This window comes from Erythrolamprus reginae, chromosome 3 (genome assembly GCF_031021105.1).
Source record: "Erythrolamprus reginae isolate rEryReg1 chromosome 3, rEryReg1.hap1, whole genome shotgun sequence".
Taxonomy (NCBI): Eukaryota; Metazoa; Chordata; class Lepidosauria; order Squamata; family Dipsadidae; genus Erythrolamprus; species Erythrolamprus reginae.
This window is the reverse complement of record NC_091952.1, coordinates 34,612,296-34,631,574: the sequence shown is the minus strand read 5'-3', so window position 1 is coordinate 34,631,574 and position 19,279 is coordinate 34,612,296. Positions and strand designations below refer to the sequence as shown.

General features: G+C 38.1%; 1 protein-coding gene across 4 annotated transcripts in view; it reads left to right on the top strand.

The window, feature by feature from the left end:
- The window catches only part of DHX35 (DEAH-box helicase 35), a 46,103-nt gene that overhangs the window by 12,798 nt on the left and 14,026 nt on the right, over positions 1-19,279 (top strand). For 2 of the 4 annotated variants that reach the window (XM_070744753.1, XM_070744752.1), the window contains exons 5-12: positions 1,922-2,026; positions 3,573-3,634; positions 4,943-5,012; positions 9,444-9,503; positions 14,886-14,998; positions 15,167-15,391; positions 16,296-16,392; positions 17,957-18,115. In XM_070744753.1, the coding sequence (XP_070600854.1) occupies positions 1,922-2,026; positions 3,573-3,634; positions 4,943-5,012; positions 9,444-9,503; positions 14,886-14,998; positions 15,167-15,391; positions 16,296-16,392; positions 17,957-18,115 (891 nt within the window). The remainder of the gene's footprint in view (positions 1-1,921; positions 2,027-3,572; positions 3,635-4,942; positions 5,013-9,443; positions 9,504-14,885; positions 14,999-15,166; positions 15,392-16,295; positions 16,393-17,956; positions 18,116-19,279) is intronic. The other 2 variants (XM_070744755.1, XM_070744754.1) reach the window with 1 other exon arrangement.

The window sequence follows — 19,279 nt, the reverse complement described above, 5'->3', positions numbered from 1 at the left end:
TACGTATAAAGAGAGGTGATTATTCTGGACACAAATGGTTTGAGGGAATACAGGACCAGTAAGAAAAAGCAAATGAAAATGGGTATTGTTCTATGTATTGTTTTATTGATTGCATGTAATATTCTAATTTTTTGAGATGATAGATTTGGGGTTTTCATGAGCTGTATCGCATAATCATCACAATTATGACAAATCATGGCTTGAACTATCTTGCTTTGCATGTAATGAGTCTCTCATATATTACTCTTCACTGTTAAGTTGCATTACTAAAATAAATGAACTTTTGCATGATATTCTAATTTTTTGAGTTTCACCTGTATAAGTGATTAAACCTGAGGCATATTAGTTGGTTTTATGGATGTGAAACATTCTAAGTCCTCCTGGTTTTTGACCAAGGAGGAAGTTTAAAGAAGCCATTAGTTCTGTTTTCTCCTGCTGCTTGTAATGGAAAAGGATGATTACAACAGCAAATGCTACTTATAAGTAAGGGGTTCTATACTATTCCTTCATTTTCCCCTTTACAAAAGGTTTGGCTTCAATGTATTGTACCAATAGCAGAATGCTCAGACTATGCCTGGAGCTGGAATTTTATTTCTTGGGTTCTTCTGTATGATTTGCAAATTATTTCATTATTGTTTTCTTAAAAGTAAATAAATAAATAAAATTTAAAAATAGTCACCACCCTGTGAGGATGCCAAATGCATGCAAGATTTGATATTTTTAAGATTTCATCCATTTCCTTTGTTGAGTTCCCAGAGTGATAAGGACCAGTTTAATCTGTAAAATTAGGAAAATTAGTAAATAGCACTAAATAGCCACATTTACTTGAAGGGCATGAAATGTACTATGCAAAATACTCAACAATTTTGGAATTTTGTAAAAAGTTTGCTATATTTGTCTTGAATTATAGGCATTATATTTGAAAGATTTTCTATATTTATTAAAATGTAGCATTGCATAAAGATTAAAATGTGTCATTTTAGCTTCTTGTTTATTCATGGGTTTATGCATGGGTTAGCCATGGTTCATTTCAAGGTTGTTGAGATGGCCCATTTTGAAGGACATGTGTGAAATGCACTTGGACATTTCTATCTTTGGTGCAGCAAATATTAGTTAATATAGATTAGGCCTTTGTTTATTTAGCTCTATAACTAATTGAAAGTTATTATTAGAATGAACTGCTTATCTGTTTACTGATGGAATATTGTAAAACAGTCGTGGAGACACAAAACTGTGACATAAGCCATAAGAGAGCTTTAAAATAATGGGTCAAATATTTTAATTCATTGAGTGTCAAATCATTGCAGATGTTTTATTTCTTTCCCATAATGTTGTCTCTTTAAAAAGCTAATGAATGCCAAATAATTTCTTTCTCTGGTGCCTTTTTATACAGAAACCTGTCATTTCTTAAATTGAAGTTTCCTTTTTATAGTCTTAATTTGGATCCAAAAATATGTCTGGGGCTTCTATTGTACAATCTTTTTGGCACGAGGTACACCTCTTTAGTAGTGAGGCATTTTACATCTGGAGGGCCGCCATCAAATAATACATTTCTGATGATGAAGGGGAAATCGCTGGGATTCTGGCAGTTTTCTGGTGAAAGAAAGTTTTGGAGAACCTCCAGCTTTCTTGTGTTGAAGTCCTTGTGCTGGTGTAGAAGAATTTACTTTATTTTTCTTCATCCTGGTAGAAGCAAAATAATTGCATTGCCACTATTTATTAATGAAACTGGCCCTTGCCATATAAAGATTGATTATACTTAATTAACTACTACATAAGGATCCAAGAGAATTACGTCAAGTTAATCAAATTTTATTTTGCTGATTTTGTTTATTATTTTCCCTAGTTGTGCAGGAAAAGCAAACAATACGTATTCACAAATCAAATATGTTTATCATTTTCACCTTATTCTTTCTCCTAGATTGCAGAGCGGGTAGCTGAAGAGAGGTGTGCCTTGCTGGGCCATGAAGTTGGATATTGCATTCGATTTGATGATTGTACTGACCCACATGCTACAAGAATTAAGGTAATATATTTGGGCAAAATGTTTCTATCCTTAAAGTATTTACAAATATTTCCAGTCAGTCAAGATCAAGTGAAACAGCACATTCTAGGGATGATAATATGGGGGATCAATACTGGTTAGCTGTTTTGAATAGTTTCTAATGTTTTTCAGAATCAAATATGTTAGTCCTTGACTTATGACAATTTATTTAACAATGGTTCTAAGTTACAATGCACTTGGAAAAAGTGCTATAACCTCTACTCACACTTATGACTATCTCACAGTCCCCACAATCACATGATAGCAATCGGGGCCCTTAATAACTGCCTTGAATTTGGGTTTATTTTATTTATTTATTTTGTCCAATACACAATGAGGGTTTTAGTGGGTATATATCTATATACACATAGTAAAATACATGATGAAGATTATAGAGGAGATACTCATAGTAAAATATTTCTAAGAAATAATAGAAAAGAAGGTATAGTAATAGAACGTATCAATGAAAGAATAGAAGACGAGATATAGGAAAAGAAGAAAGGTATAGGAGATATAGGAGAGCAATAGGACAGGGGACGGAAGGCACTCTAGTGCACTTGTACTCGCCCCTTACTGACCTCTTAGGAATCTGGATAGGTCAACCGTAGATAATCTAAGGGTAAAATGTTGGGGGTTTGGGGATGACACTATGGAGTCTGGTAATGAATTCCATGCTTCGACAACTCGGTTACTGAAGTCATATTTTTTATAGTCAAGTTTGGAGCGGTTAATATTAAGTTTAAATCTGTTGTGTGCTCTTGTGTTGTTGTGGTTGAAGCTGAAGTAGTCGCCGACAGGCAGGACGTTGCAGCATATAATCTTGTGGGCAATACTTAGATCTTGTTTAAGGCGTCTTAGTTAGAGCCCTGCAGTCATGTGAGTTTTCCCCGAATTTCTAGTAAACAGAACAAAATACCACACATTGTGAAAGCTGAATTCACTTAACAACTATAGTATTTGCTTAATGACCATGTGATTCATTTAACCACCGTGGTGATCTGCCATAAAAATGGCCATAAAATCAGGTCTGACATTATTTCATTATTAGTGGAAATTCTGGTCCCAATTCTTATTGTAAGTTAAGGACTACCTTAAGTTTCATACATACATAGGTGAGTCCAGGGTGGTTCCAATATTCCAAAGGACATTTAAATGATTTTTTAAAAATGCCAGATTTGTTCATGAGAGATGGGCAGCCAGTTTATTTAAATAGATGATTATGTGCTGCAAATAGTACCTTTTGTAATTCAACAATTTTCCTTTCCCACTGCAGCCAAGACAATGTTTTGTTCCATTTAGCATTCTCAACTATCACTTTTTTCCTTTATGTTGTTTGTCCTTCTCCAAACTTTCAGTCTCTTCCAGGCCTTCCTTCTCTTCTGCAAATGTGCTACTACTTTCTATAAAAGAGCCACAATAATCTCTGAACCCCTGGAAGTAGATGAAATTACTTACCAACTGCTGCAATTTGGGGCCATGAATCTTGTTTCCGAACAAACATAGATGGGTTTTTGTTTGTTTGTTACAGTTTCTGACAGACGGAATGCTGGTCAGGGAAATGATGGCTGACCCATTACTAACCAGATATAGGTAAACACACTGGTTATTCTTAAGCTATCAATGGTCATATTTTACTTTATCTGTGTTCATTTGTACCTCTTTTTGTTACTTTGTTTTATTTATTTTTTTTGAAAGTAGACTAAATGTTTGGGGACTAAACATTTTTGTTTATTATTTTTGTTTATTATTTCAATAAATCAGATAATAAATATAATGATACTGACTGATTGATTGACTGACCCACTGTCTGTCTACCTATCATTTATACACACAAAAACATAGATGTTAGGATGCCACCATTACGTAAGCAATATTTTTCATTCCTACTGTCTTTCTGAGTTTTGCTACAATGCATGCCACACATTTATTCATTTGTATTAAAAATTCTCTTATATAAACAAATAATTCCCTCAACACTGTCAGACTTTCTACTAAATCTGCACTTCTATTCTACTAGTTTTTCTCATCATTCCTATCACCCATTTCCTCCCATGTTGACTGTATGACTGTAACTTGTTGCGTATATCCTAAGATTTTTATTAATATTGCTTCTTCATTGCTTATTTGACCCCTATGACAATCATTAAGTGTTGTACCATATGATTCTTGACAAATGTATATTTTATTTTATGTACGTTGAGAGCATATGCACCAAGACAAATTCCTTGTGTGTCCAATCACACTTGGCCAATAAAAATTCTATTCTATTCTATTCTATAAGTAGACATTAACTCCTACAACAGGAGCATTTCTATTTTTCTCTCCTCCTGTGTACTCCAAATATATTTTGGAGGGTTATATTATTTATTTATTATTTATTTATTTATTATTTAGATTTGTATGCCGCCCCTCTCCGCAGACTCGGGACGGCTCACAACAGAATAAAAACAATTTATAACAAATCCAAATATAATTTAAGATATTTAGTAGCTCAGATGGAAAATAAGAATCAATTTGGTTAACTGACCCGTTTTTGCCAGTAGAATAATACAGCTAGATGTAACCCAAGAAAAGTTTTTCAGATTGCCATTCTTGAATAGTTTCTACAAAAGTCATAGTTTAGATAAATTATACTTTGCTTTCTATTAATTATTTTAAATTGTATTTCTTAGAATTTATATATAATTTATTATGTTTTGTTGTAACCCTGTTGAAGTTTTTAAAGTTTGGGAATCACAAGTATGTAACATCAGTTTAGTTATATGATTTCCATAATAACTGGCTATTAAATCATGAATTATATTTGTTAACTTGGTGCTACCAAGCATGTTTAACATTGTGATGAACATTTCATGATTGGGATCTTTTAAAAATATATATATTTTGGCTTTTATTTAGTGTCATCATGTTGGATGAAGCTCATGAAAGAACTTTATATACAGATATTGCCATTGGCTTATTAAAAAAGGTTAGCATTCTGACTATATATTTCATAACTCTTTTTGCAGCCATTGAGTTGGGAACAAAGTGAATATTTACAATTTGTTGCTATAGGCCTGCAATCTTGCCAGTTCCAACCATTTTAAGGCCCTTATATTCAATCTACATCAAGAATGAGAATTTGTGGCCCTAATAGAACTTGCTGAACTACTGTTCCTTGTATGGCCAATGGAGATACTGTGGAATATAGTTCTGTATTTGGAAAGCTATGTGTACTTCCCTCCTGGTATATTGTTGTGATTTTCCAGCATCCAAAATATGAGTGCTTTGGAGAAAAGAGTATAATGTATCCTGTTTCACTGTACAATGTTGCTTAGCAATTTTTTGGGAAGATATATCAAGGATGATGGCTATTGTTAAGATAGCATACTTCTAGGGTTAATATATTTAACTGATCATTCAGAAGAAGACAATCTATTGCATTAAAAACTAATGTCAAGTTTAGGTGAATGGGTCTTTCTCTGAGAAAATGAGAACAAAAACTGATTTTGTAATTACCTTGTATTATTATGACATGTATTTACATGTAAATCTAAAATATGCCAGTATTTCTCATCAATGCTAATTTTAGATTTTTATGATTATTTCATTGTAACGGAACATTCTCCATCCTGGGGTAGAACCAGCCTTCAGAATGGGTTTGTCCTCGACCAATCGTCTTGAGGATCGAGTCAGTCTCATTTGAATAATTGCTAGCATCCGCCTTGAGACCCCCAGATTCTAATTGATCCTGCAGAGGTTGAACCTTTTCTCTAATTTGGCCTTATTTTTAAAATCAATCTTAAATCCTTCAATTCCTTACTACCAAATAGCCGAGCCATATCGGAGGCCCAGGCATGGGGGTGGGGATGGGGTGGGTGTTGAAGGGTGTGATGCATGAGTGCAGGCCAGATTGTGCCGGATTACTTGGAGGCCAACAACAATATGGGAGGCCATAAACACATGTGGCATATAAGAGGCTGACATTTTGGAGGTATACTTGGGGGAGGAGCCTACAATGAACCTACACCACTAGAGGGCATGACTACTGAGGAGCGTAATGTAAAGGGGGGGGGGATGGAAAGAGAAGCAGGAAGACAGACAGGGAATCTTCAGAACAAGACCAAATGTCTTCACCTGATCAGTTTCCCTCCCGTTCAGACCCATCTTCCTCCAGATCTCATAGGGCGTGAAAGGGCCCCCCGAAGGCCTCAGTCCAGGCAGAGGCATGCCGACATAGAACTTTACAAAGGATCTGTGAGACAGCAAGGGCAGAAGTGCAGATTTCACAGACTCTATGAGAATCTGGAGCAGATACTAGCAGGATCAGAAGAGGATCCCTTGGCACTAGATGCTACAGATATGCCTAGAACACAAGGGAACCTATGGGGCGGATTGGAAACTCAAGAGATTGGGGAACCCCAGAACGTTCAGCCCAATCAGGCCCTTACTCTGCAAGAATCAGTGGGTCCCAGCCAGACCTCAACAACACAGTTAGCCTCTCAGCTAGCCTTTGATCCAGGCAACCTCCATGCTCTCATGGCAGAAGCCTTCAAACAGGCTCTTTCTGCTAGCCTTCAATCTTTCTCAAGGGAGAGATCTCCTACACCTACCTCTTCCTCATCTTCATCCAAGGCCCGAATTAAGAATCCCTCTAAGAAGAGACACCTTGCCAATAGGCACAGTTCTGATGATTCTTCTGAGAAATCAAGCCTCAGCAGATCCAGGGAAGAGATCCAGAAGAAGACAATCCCAGATCGAATCTGTCAGAGGATGAGGGTCTACCCACGGATCAGCCCTTAATGAGTGGATTATTCCCCCGCAATTTATTTAAATCATTGTTATTCAAGGCTTGACCAGTGGCTGGTATCAAATTACCTACCTCATCTTCATCCACAGCTCAGGATGATAAGGCAAACCCACTTTTTTTAGAAGTCATAGAGGAGCTAGATGTTTTCCTATTCCCCAACTATTTGTAGATGCAGTGGAGAATCAGTGGGCTGCTCACTTGCCAGGCCCATCCACTTCCTTTCTCTCTCTATATATAGAGGACCTCAACAAGGTCTTTGCAGTGGGCTAGTTTCTGGCAGATTCTTCCCTGCAGTCTTCACATTTTGCTGCCAATGCCATGGCATCCTTGGTAATGGCCTGTTGATTACAATGGCTTAGAAAATGGCAAACCATGTTCCATTTCTCAAGTCCCACCCAAACATCATCTAATGGAGGAAGCAATTAAACATCTAATTAGAGCTATTCAACCAGTTCCTCAGGACCAATGGGGCCGGGGCTTCTACTCTATTCTGTTTGTGGTCCCTAAGTCTTCAGGGGGATGGAGAGTCATTTTAGATCTCAAAAGGCTGAATCGTTACTTAGTTTACAGGAGATTTAAGGTGCATTCACTTTCCTCTATCCTAGCCTTGATACTTCATGGTGTCCCTAGATCTAGCGGAGGCTTACCTCCATGTTGCTATCTGCTATATGCGTTTCCACTGCTGCCAGTGATACCGGAGCTCATACAGAGGAAGATCAGAACAGAAGATCCTGTTGGAACAAGCAGAGATTGTATTAGTGACCTTCTTCTGGCTAAGATGAACATAGTTTGCAGACCTCCAGTCTCTTTCGGTCACCCAGCCTCCTTCGGGGGACATGCTCCTTCAGGGGTTTCTACGTCACTGGGATCCAACCTGGCTATAACTGACTGGAAATTGAGAGAAGTCAGGATTATGATCAGGATGTCATCCTCGTTGTGCAGGTATCTCATTGCCTCTGTACCAACCGCATCTACTCTGTCACATGGAAAATCTTCTGTGACTGGTGCACAGGGGAAGGCCTTTCCCCAGTATGCATTCCCTTTCCTAAGATTCTAAGATTCTTGAAACATGGCCTCAACAAGGGGTCTGGTGCCCAATACCCTTTGCAGACAGGTGGCGGCACTCTCCTCAGTCCTGGCGTGTGAACAGGGGGATCTTTGTCTCAATTCCCCACCATCCATCGTTTGCTTAAGGGCACAACCAGCCTGCGTCCAAGGTTCACCGTTATCCCACCTGTAACCTTCCACACGTTCTGAAGTCCCTCATGGAACCACCATATGAACCACTCCGAGAAGCGTCATTTGGGCATCTATCAATAAAGGTGGCATCTGCCCGCCACATTTCAGAACTTTCAGCCCTTTCAATCAAGGGACCTATGTGTCTTCCAACTGGATAAGGTACCTCTCAGACTTGATTCTTCCTTCGTTCCCAAGGTGAATTCAGTCTTCCATTGATCACAGGAGCTCATCCTTCCTTCCTTCTGTGCCCGTCCAGCCCACCCTTCCGAACAACATTGGCGTATGCTGGACTTATGAAGAGCTCTTAAGACCTACCTAGACCATACCAAGGACCTCAGGAAATCCGAGGCTATTTTTGTGGGATTCCTTGATCCCTGGGGAATCGAGTATCCTCAGCCACCATAGGGCTGATGAATCAGAAGCACCATCGCCAAAGCCTATAAGATAGCCAGCAGGCATGACAGCACACTCCACCAGGAACGCAGTCTTGGTGTTCACAAAGGCATCTCTAGAGGAAGTCTGTTGGGCAGCTGCATGGGCTCATTTTTCCCAGTTGATCAGTCACTACAAAATTGACTCCTCCAATTGACGCCTTTGGCAGGGGAGTACTACAGAAAATGTTGGACACTCATTGAGTGCATAGGACACTCACCCCTCCCATTCTGTCCCATTCTGAAGGCTGGTTTCACTCCAGGATGGAGAATAGGCGCAATCTTACCTCAATGCCTCTTCTCATCCGGTGGAACCATCCTTCAGTCCCACCCTTCTTTTCTACCTCTATTTTTCTCTATCACACACTATTTCTTGTTCGTATCTTGGCAATTAGCCACAGGTAAGGAAGTACACACAGCTTAGAGCAGTGATGTTCAACCTTTTTTGAGCCGCGGCCCATTTTTTACATTTACAAAATCCTGGGGCACACCACCAACCAAAATGACACTCTAACAAAGTACATATTATACATATAGTTAATAATACAGTTTCTAAATGTATTTATACTCACTTAGTGTGAAACCTGGGCCTGTTTCGATGAACAGAAACAGGATATCCTGGCAGGAATGGTAGTTTGTGGACCCATGTTTAATTTCCCCACATCACACCTGACCATGTCTCACAGCACACTAGCGTGCCACGGCACACTGGTTGAAAAACACTGGCTTAGAGGATACCACTAAGCTGCCACACTCGAGTTTAGTCTTTATGATTCATCAGATCTGGGGCTCTCAAGGCAAATCCTAGCAATTATTCAAATGAGACTGACTCGATTCTCAAAATGATTGGTTGAGGAGAAATTCATTCTGAAGGCTGGTTCCACCGGATGAGAAGAAGTGAGATTACAATGCCTATTCTTTAATATTTTTTTCCATATAGGTTCAGAAAAAACGAGGAGATCTTCGCTTGGTTATAGCATCTGCTACACTGGATGCTGAGGTAGGTGACTGTCCAAGAGAGTATGTTAGACAAGGCCACACATATATATACATTTAGTTGTGAGCTATCCTATAGGATGCAACATGTAAGAGTTTCATCCATATATTTGGGCAGAAAGGCATAATCTTCTGGGGACATGATGCTGTGAGTGTAAGCCCCACCAGAGTAAATGGTGGATTGTTTAAAAGCAGTGATTTTCTTCAAATGATTATTTTACAGGGGAGTTTGTAATAGACTTTTTAAAGTCTTATGAAGATAAATGATACACTTTTGATGCACTTGGAAAATATGTTCTGAATTTGGACTTTAGTTCACAGTTAATAAAGTCATTTGAGAATACATGCTATCTTGATTTGAGGGGCAATTCATTCATCTCTAGTGATTTCCATTCCAAATTACTGTGGATTCTTCCTTGCTGCTCCCTTCCCTACTCCACTGGTAATAAAAGACGGGTGGAGATCTTCCTCCAGCCCTACTACTCTTCTTTTCATAGTTAGTTTTTCTAAAACAACAACAACATAGTTCTGTAAATACGGTTGACAAAAAGAGCTTACCTTAAGAAGATCAATTCCCCAGTGATCTTTGTCTTGGAAATATGCTCATGTCAGCCCAGGTAATAAAAATAAGCTTTGTGAGAAGAATATCATACTAAGATTGTGTTTCTCTGTTAAAAAACAAAATGTTTGGATGACATTATTTCTCCTAGTTGAGTCCTGGAAGCCATGATTAACCTCAGAAGTATTTAACTGACAATGGTTATCTTGCATAAAGCTTAAAGATTTTGGTTCTGTTATCTCTGCTTGCCTAAACTACATACAGACATTCCTTTTCAGATGCTGTTAGAAAACCTGCAAAATAGCATCTTAAGTTTCCTTTAATGTAGATTAGATTCTTCATCTGTGAATGACTTATTGAATAAATGGCTGCTTCAGTTCTGTCTAATTTTTCTAGTCATTAAAAATTAAAAGGCTGCAATTTTTGTTTGCCAGTGATAATTGATGGAAAATAATTATCCATTAGTAATCTAAGTAGTAAATAAAATTCTGTTATTAATCACAGTAAATGTCTTCAGAACATTAATTATTGGACTAAGTAAATCTAGAAAAGAAATACAAGCCACACTGCTAATTTGAAAAATTTGAGTTGTATTTCATATGGTTAGTATTTTATATGCTTGTGTTTTATAATAGATTATGTGTCCACATAGAAAGTAGCTTAACTGCATATTTAATGTATGTCAAGTATGCAAATTAAATTAAACATATAAATTTGCTTCCAGCTAATTATAATCGTAACTGTTAAATTTACATTTTATGAGCAAATTGTTATTTTTAAATTTACCAAAAATGTTGGATATATTCTTTTTTTAAAAAGGATAATATATTTAAATCAAGATCAAAATTAAAAATGTTACTAAGATTGCGAGATCATATATATTCATATATACCTTTTTATTTACGTTTTTCCCATTTAAAAAACAAAAACAAAACAGTTCTACTAATAACAGCTCTACAATTTTTGAATTTCTTTCTCAATTCTACATTTTTCATATATAATCGTTTTTAACTTAAATATTTTTATATCCATCTATTCTTTTATACATTTTGCAATTTGTTTTACAACCATTTAGTTTCTTCAATTGTATTTGTTACATTTTATTACACCAATCTGCATTACTTTACGCATTAATTTTACTTTTCTTTTCAAGCCAATCGTACCATTTATTCCATATTTTATAATTGTTTCTTTTCTCTCTCAAGTCCATCATTTGTTTATTCAACTTGCACATTCTAGTACCTTTTTAATGATCATTGCATATGAGGGGCTCTTCTCTTTCTTCCAATTTTGGGCGAATGTAATTATTGCTGCTATGTGTTATTATGTGTAATATAATATAGTAAATTCCTTTTCTAATATTTTCTTTTATTATTCCCAATAGAAACAATTCTGACCTCACCTCAGTTTCCTGCTCTGTTATTTCCTCAATCCATTTTTTAAATTTTCTCCCAATATTTTTTTGCACTGGTTCATGTCCACCACATGTGGCAGAATGTCCCTTGTATGTAATTTCATTTCTAACAGTTGGGTAATATAGTTGAATACATTTTGGGCAATTTCACTGGTGGTAGATGCCATTTGTAGAATATTTTGTAAATGTTCTCCTTATATGTGGTTGCCATTGTCAATTTGTAATTTTCTCCCCAAATTTGTTTGCAGTACTTCAATTCAATATTATACTCAAATTTTTTGGCCCACACAGGCATTGTTTCTTTTAACATTTCGTCCTCCATTTTACGTTTTAGTAAACAGTTATATATCTTAGTAATCATTTTTTTTAAATAAAAATTTTATTACATATATACACATTTACACAAATAAAATAAATGGTATAAATCATGAGTTGAAACAATGCCAAATTAACCCATACTGACAAACAGACAAACAAACAAAAAATAGAATAATTCTTATAATATAATTAATTACTTATTTAAGTATACTAAACAATAATGACAATAACAATTAACATATAACATAATATGCAATACAGTATTTATACTTAAATTCCCTTGAGGGGGTAAGTTATAAATCATCATATAGTTTTAAATTATCTTCTGGTGAAGTATATCATAACATCAGTATCTACCATTTTCTCCTTTAGGTTGTCCATATTCTTTTAATCATTTTTATTTTCTTGACCGCCTTCTTTCATTCATATTTAATTTATTTAAATTCATGCAAATCTTCCCTAAAAAAATATTGTATATAGATCTTTTATGATTTTTCATATAAAATAAAAGGATAGAAAGTATTGTTATTATTGTATTTCAGTTTAAGTTTTTGTTTCTTCTCTTAAACCAATTATAGAAGTATTTCCAAGTTTTATAATGGTCGGATTCTTCTTTGTTTTTTAATTTGAGTGTTAATGCGTCTGATTCTGCACAATCTAGTAATCATTTTTTCATCTGTTTCTACCTGGTAATACTTTTTTTCAATTTCTTGTTACTCATTTTGAAAACTGTATTGTTCCAAATCCTTTTTATATTTTGTTTGAATCTGTGTACAGGGCCACCAGTTTATTTTAATTCCCTATATTTGTAATTCCTGATTCAATTTCAATTTCCCTTGTACATACAATTCTTCATATGTAACTATTTTATTTAAATCTATAACATTTGGGTATACCAATGCTTCCATTGTTGAAATCCATCTTGGAATTTTTATAGAAATGTTTTGCTTAACTTTCTTCCAGACTTCCATTAATGCATCTCTCACTTGATGTCTTTGGAAATATTGATGTATTTTATTATTTTCCTTCCAAAAGAATGCATGCCAACACCATTGCAGATAATTTCTTCTATCACTAATATTCTCTTGTTTTTTAAAAATTACCCATTCTCCAGGAGCCAGCAGTCAGGATGGGTTGTCATCGTCTAGTCAGTGATGAGGACTGAGTCTGTCTTTTTTTCCCCTTTGCCAGGATCAGCCCTGCTAGGACCCAGTTTTGACTCAGTCCTCAGCAGATCAGATTGTGGCAAAATAGTTCCATCTTGACTGCCGGTTCCTCTTGGTGTGAGTAGCTTGATACACTTCAAATTAAACAAAACAGGAAACAACATGTGTATGAGGGCTCCATAGCATTGAACCCAGGGCTTCAGCTCTTTTGCTACAAGGAGTTGACCCTTGGATCCTCTGCAGCAGGCTCGTCAAGATCACAGGCTGAGAAGCACAGAACGGTCACTTTAAAATAGCTGTTTGTTAGCACAGCTAGTATTATCTGAAGTGCCGATTGCAGACCCTAAACATGAAGAGGCATAATCACTCTCAAGCCAGCCCTGGCCGCCGTCTGATAAATCTAGCATGCCTTTTTCTTAGAGCCCAGTAGGGAGGTGACTGCTGGAGCGCTGGCTCACGGGCTCCCTGTTCAACACCAGAGCTCTGTCCACCTGTTGGAAGACAGCGCTTGCAACTCCTTTTAACCCTAAATAGATTTGGGGCAGTTTAAATAGCTGCAAAAAATGCCCCGGTGCCCCCGCCCCCCGCCAGCTTGTTGACAACTTTTGCGCCTTTCTCGCCCTCAGAGCTCGATGGGACTGGCACTTAAGTGACCATCTCTGGGGGATGAGGCCTTATTAGCTTCCACAACTGCAATTTAAGGCCTTTAGCGCCAAAATTGTTTTTTCTCCTTGTCACCAGAAAAAGCCAGCCTTTTTTTTTGCCTCGTCGCTCGCCGTTCAGGTTTTACTAAGCTCACCCCTCTCTCTTCAGATCTTTGACTGCTTGTGTCCTCCGCTCCCCCTGCTGGCTTTTCACTTTCACTTTCTCACTGGAGACTTGCTTTAGCATTGATCAATCTCAAAATACTCCATGCACTCTGAGAATTTTTTCTGTCTGTCTGTTATTTTCTTTGTCACCCAATTTCTTAAGCTGCTTGCCACTTGTCTCTTCCATCACTGAAAATTTGGGAGCTGACATCTCCAGAACAACCATACAAGCCGTGTTTCTTCATGCTGTTTACACAAGTTCCTCTAGTCCAATGGGAGGAGCACCTCTTTTTCCTCATTCTCTCCAGGATCCAATCTGCTCCAGGGGCTTCCAAAACACAAAGAAATCGGCTGAAATGAGCAGAGCGCCACTCGTTTCAGCCACTGGCAGTGTGATGTCATTGCTAGAAGTTCATTCATAAATATCTTAGAGAGAGAGAAAATATATATATATATAGATTAAATATGCCAATTATATAGATGCTTTATTAACTATTTGGTGTTACAGTGTTCCCTCGATTTTCGCGGGTTCGAACTTCGCGAATAGCCTATACCACGGTTTTTCAAAAAATATTAATTAAAAAATACTTCATGGGTTTTTTTTCTATGCCACGGTTTTTCCCGCCCGATGATGTCATACATCATCGCCAAACTATTAATTTTTGCAAATAAATAACAAAAAAAATAATTATTGTTAATAAATAATTATGTTTATAAATACTGTATCAGGATTACTAAGTGTCTTATTCAATGGTGAATACCAGTAATAATGGTGAGTAAATGGTTGTTAAGGGAATGGGAAATTGTAATTTAGGGATTTAAAGTATTAAGGGAAGGCTTGTGATACTGTTCATAGCCAAAAATGGTGTATTTACTTCCGCATCTCTACTTTGCGGAAATTCAACTTTCGCGGGTGGTCTCGGAACGCATCCCCGCGAAAATCGAGGGAACACTGTATTTTGAAAATACGCTGCTGGAAGTAAGGATTTGGTTCCAGAAAAAAAAATCCATGTTTTTATTTTAAACTTAAACATTTCTCCTTGGATTCTCCCAGTATTTGATAAGTGTTTGCTTCTTTTATCTTGTGTCGTTGGTGATGATTTTACTGTCCTTACTTTAGAAATTTAGGGATTTCTTTAACCAAAATGAGAGCAGTGACCCAAGCAAAGATACCAGCATGATCCTCACTGTGGAAGGACGGACGTTTCCAGTGGACGTCTTCTACATTCAGAGGTCTGTTCCTGTTTAATGCTTAAGTGGTGGTTAGAAGAGAAGTCTGGTTGAGAAAGGAAGATTAAATGGATCTTTAGGTATTCTTGGGCTTTGTTACCAACACATTTAGGATATAAACCTAAATCCTGTTTTCCAATTGACTCTGTCTCTCTCCTATTTTGTGAGCAGCAGGCGCAGACTTGAGTGGAGGAGGGCTTCAGGAACCTTCCCCCGTCCCCTTCTGCACCGGCCAGCTGGAGCAGACTTCAGACAAGTGCTACGGGGGCTCGGTGGAATCTTCATGCTTTTCCTCCCCTGGAATCTTAATTCTCCCCTTCCCCCTCCACAGAAGGGCTATGGGCAAGCTTGGCAGCAACTTCATGCCCTCCCTCCTCCACAGAAGGAGATGGAAAGGTCCGGTGGCAGAAGTGGGCTTGTTCTTTACCTATGCATCCAGATGCTTGCTTTTGCACTTCTGTTAGGCAAAAAATGTGGATGGTCATAGGTGGATACTCTTTTGCTTGTCCCTTTATGTTTTTGCAAGTTTGACAACTGACTGAAGTGAAAAATGTTCAAGTTAATTTGCGATAAAACATTCAGGAAGAGTACCCATATTAATCTATAGTAGATAATATACGTTCTGTAGCCTTTTTGAAGGAAAAAATATTATTTCTGTATGAGCAGTGATATGCATATACGCATATACTGTAATTAGTCAGTTCTTTTTTTTTTAACTTTGAATGCTATGTGGAATGATATTAGGCATTGGAATCTAGATTTTCCACTACATTCTACTTCAAATATTTTTTTAAATATTTCCTTGTGTGGGCCTGCCCATTCCAATTTCATGATAAAGAGATATGCTTGGGTAAGATATTTTGTGCATGATAACAATAATTTTAATTCTGGCTTCCTTGTTGAAAGTTTAAAAGTTGCTTGTGGGCAAATAGTTACTGAAGACCTTTAGAAGCAGATTTCAAAACTCTATATAGATTATTAAGATATGCCACATTTGAGTGTATTTTGCATTGTTTAAAAATTAGATTTTTAATAATATCCTGAAGGATACTTATTGTTTGTTGAACTATTTTTCTCACCAGGGATGAATAACATTTTAAGCATATGTTTATAAATTTAATTATAAAATATTTAGTAGTATCAAATGTTTTATGAAGAAAACAGAAGAGTAGTTAGAGTTAATTTTTGATCTATTAAAAAGAACAAATCTATTTGTATTTCCTTTATTCCTGGTGATAAATAGAAATTGTACTACACCTTATTGGGAAATTTATTATGTTTCTCCCCTTCCCCCTAACAGTCCTGTTCCAGATTATGTGAAGTCAACTGTGGAAACAGTCATGAAAATTCATAATTCAGAAGGTGATGGCGATATACTGGCATTTTTAACTGGCCAGGTAGATGCAAAATAAACTTTGTCTTCTTGAAATTATTTATTTGATGTAAGATAATATGCTGGTTTTGTTTTATGCAAGATTGTTGTTCACATCTAACTTAACATTTTGGTTATATTAGACTTCCAGACTCTAGTGACTGAGAGAAGGCTACTGAATTATAATATAGTGATACCTCTACCTAAGAACGCCTCTACCTACAAACTTGTCTAGATAACAATCGGGTGTTCAAGATTTTTTTTTGCCTCTTCTCAAGAACCATTTTCCACTTACAAACCCGAGCCTCCGAATTTGTAACTGGAAAAGGCAGGGAGAAGCCTCCGTGGGACCTCTCTAGGAATCTGCTGTGAGGAAACAGGGTCGGAAAAGGCGGGGAGAAGCCTCCGTGGGGCCTCTCTAGGAATCTCCTGGGAGGAAACAGGGCTTCCACCCTCCCATTATTTGCTTTTACATTGATTCCTATGGAAAAAATGCTTCTTCTTACAAACTTTTCTACTTAAGAACCTGGTCACAAAATGAATTAAGTTTATAAGTAGCGGTACCACTGTATTTGACTCTATTGGCCTGGAATGTTGTGGTTTGTGGTTGTGATCTATCAGGAGGATATAAGAGAAGGAAAGTGTATTTAGGTGGATGCACATGAGAAACCCATACATACTTGAGGCAGTGCAATTATGAAATGTAAATATTTAGGCATTTTCTTTTAATAGAATGTATTGCCTATTTTAAAAGAATAATAAGCAAGAGTGAGTAATCTACAAATATATCCTTGTCTATGGTGCAGCAAATTAAGTTTCAGTTCTCCAGAAGTTCCCTTTTGCTTCCAGTGGGTATAAGATAATAATAGAGAAGTGAATGATAAGGAAATGATAAGGCCACAAATATACACTTTCCATTTAACTTCTGGAATTTACAGGGAAATTATATTTAAACTAAAAATGAAAAGAAAAACACCAATAATTTATCTTTCCTTTTCTGTTACTCTTATAAAAACAGCCATTTAACAGTTCTAGTATGGAAGTTCCCATTCTGTTCTCTATATTGGACTGTAAAGTATTGTGGTGCATTGGAAGAAAATCATTTTGATGTTTGGCATCCTCTTAATACAATTAACTGGTCTTTTCAAGATCATGGACAGGGACATTTTTTTAATAAGAAGCTAGACTAGATATCGCCTTTTAAAAACAGTCCAGCCCTATGATATGCTCTTGAAGGTATAGTAAATATAATTTAAACAGGGAAGTGTTTTTAATAGGAAAGTGAACACAAGAACAAGGGGACACAATCTGAAGTTAGTTGGGGGAAAGATCAAAGGCAACATGAGAAAATATTATTTTACTGAAAGAGTAGTAGATCCTTGGAACAAACTTCCAGCAGACGTGGTAGATAAATTCACAGTACATGTAACTGAATTTAAACATGCCTGGGATAAACATATATCCATCCTAAGATAAAATACAGAAAATAGTATAAGGGCAGACTAGATGGACCATGGAGTCTTTTTCTGCCGTCAGACTTCTATGTTTCTATGTTTCTTAATCTGTCAATCACTTAACTATTTTTCTAGGAAGAAGTAGAAACAGTTGTTTCTATGTTGATAGAACAAGCTCGAATCATCGCTCGCACAGGCATGAAGAAGCACCTGCGTGTCCTTCCTATGTATGCTGGATTGCCAGCTACTGAGCAGATGAAAGTTTTTGAAAGGGTGCCTCATAATGTGAGAAAGGTAAAGTGTACACTTACTGTTCTCAAATATAATTGCCAAGCCTCATGCCGGTATTGAGGCTGCAACTCAATGCAGTATTTCCAGCATAAACATTTTGGATGGAAATGATAGAACATTAGAGTATCGATACATTGGAGGGTGCCAAGCAGGGTAAGGTTGGTGTGTGTGTGTGTGTGTTTGTATGTGGGGTACCCATCTTGTCATAATTAATTTGTTGGGATAGGCTATGCATAGATAAGTTTTATATTATACTTGGAAAAACTATAGAGATTATGATATTTTATATTACAGTGATCCCCCGAGTTTCGCGATCCCGATCATTGCGAATCGCTATATCGCGATTTTTCCACCCGATGACGTCACTCCCTTCCTTTCTCATCTTTCTTTCTCTCTTTCTCTATCTTGCTTCTTCCTCTCTCACACTCTCTTCCTCCCTCTCTCATCTCTTTCCTTCTCTCTCTTTCTCTATCTCTCCCCCTCTTGCTCTCGAGCGGCAAGCGAGCAGCCGGGCGGGCGGGCGAACGGGCAAGCGGCAAGCGAGCAGCCGGGCGGACGGGCGAATGGGCAAGCGGCAAGCGAGCAGCTGGGCGGGCGGGTGAATGGGCAAGCGGCAAGCGGCAAGCGAGCAGCCGGGCGGGCGGGCGAACGGGCAAGTGGCAAGCGAGCAGCCGGGCGGGCGGACGAACGGGCAAGCGGCAAGCGAGCAGCCGGGCGGGCGGGCGAACGGGCAAGCGGCAAGCGGCAAGCGAGCGGCCGGGCGAGCAGGTGACGGGCAAGCGGCAAGCGAGCAGCCGGGCGGGCGGGCGAACCGGCAAGCGGCAAGCGAGCGGCCGGGTGAGCGGGTGACGGGCAAGCGGCAAGCGGCAAGCGGTCTTGGGGTTTCCCCTTTGCCTGGGCAGCGGGAAGACCCAGGGAAGGTTCCTTCGGCTGCCCAACAGCTGATCTGCTCTGCAGCGCGGCAGCAGCGAGGAGCCGAAGATGGGGTTTCCCCGTTGCCTGGGCAACGGGGAAACCCCATCTTCGGCTCCTCGCTGCTGCCGCACTGCGGAGCAGATCAGCTGTTGGGCGGCCGAAGGGTCTTCCCCGCCGCCCACACGCAAACTCCACCATCTGCGCATGTGCGGCCATGGAAAAAGGGGCGCGCATGCGCAGATGGTGTTTTTA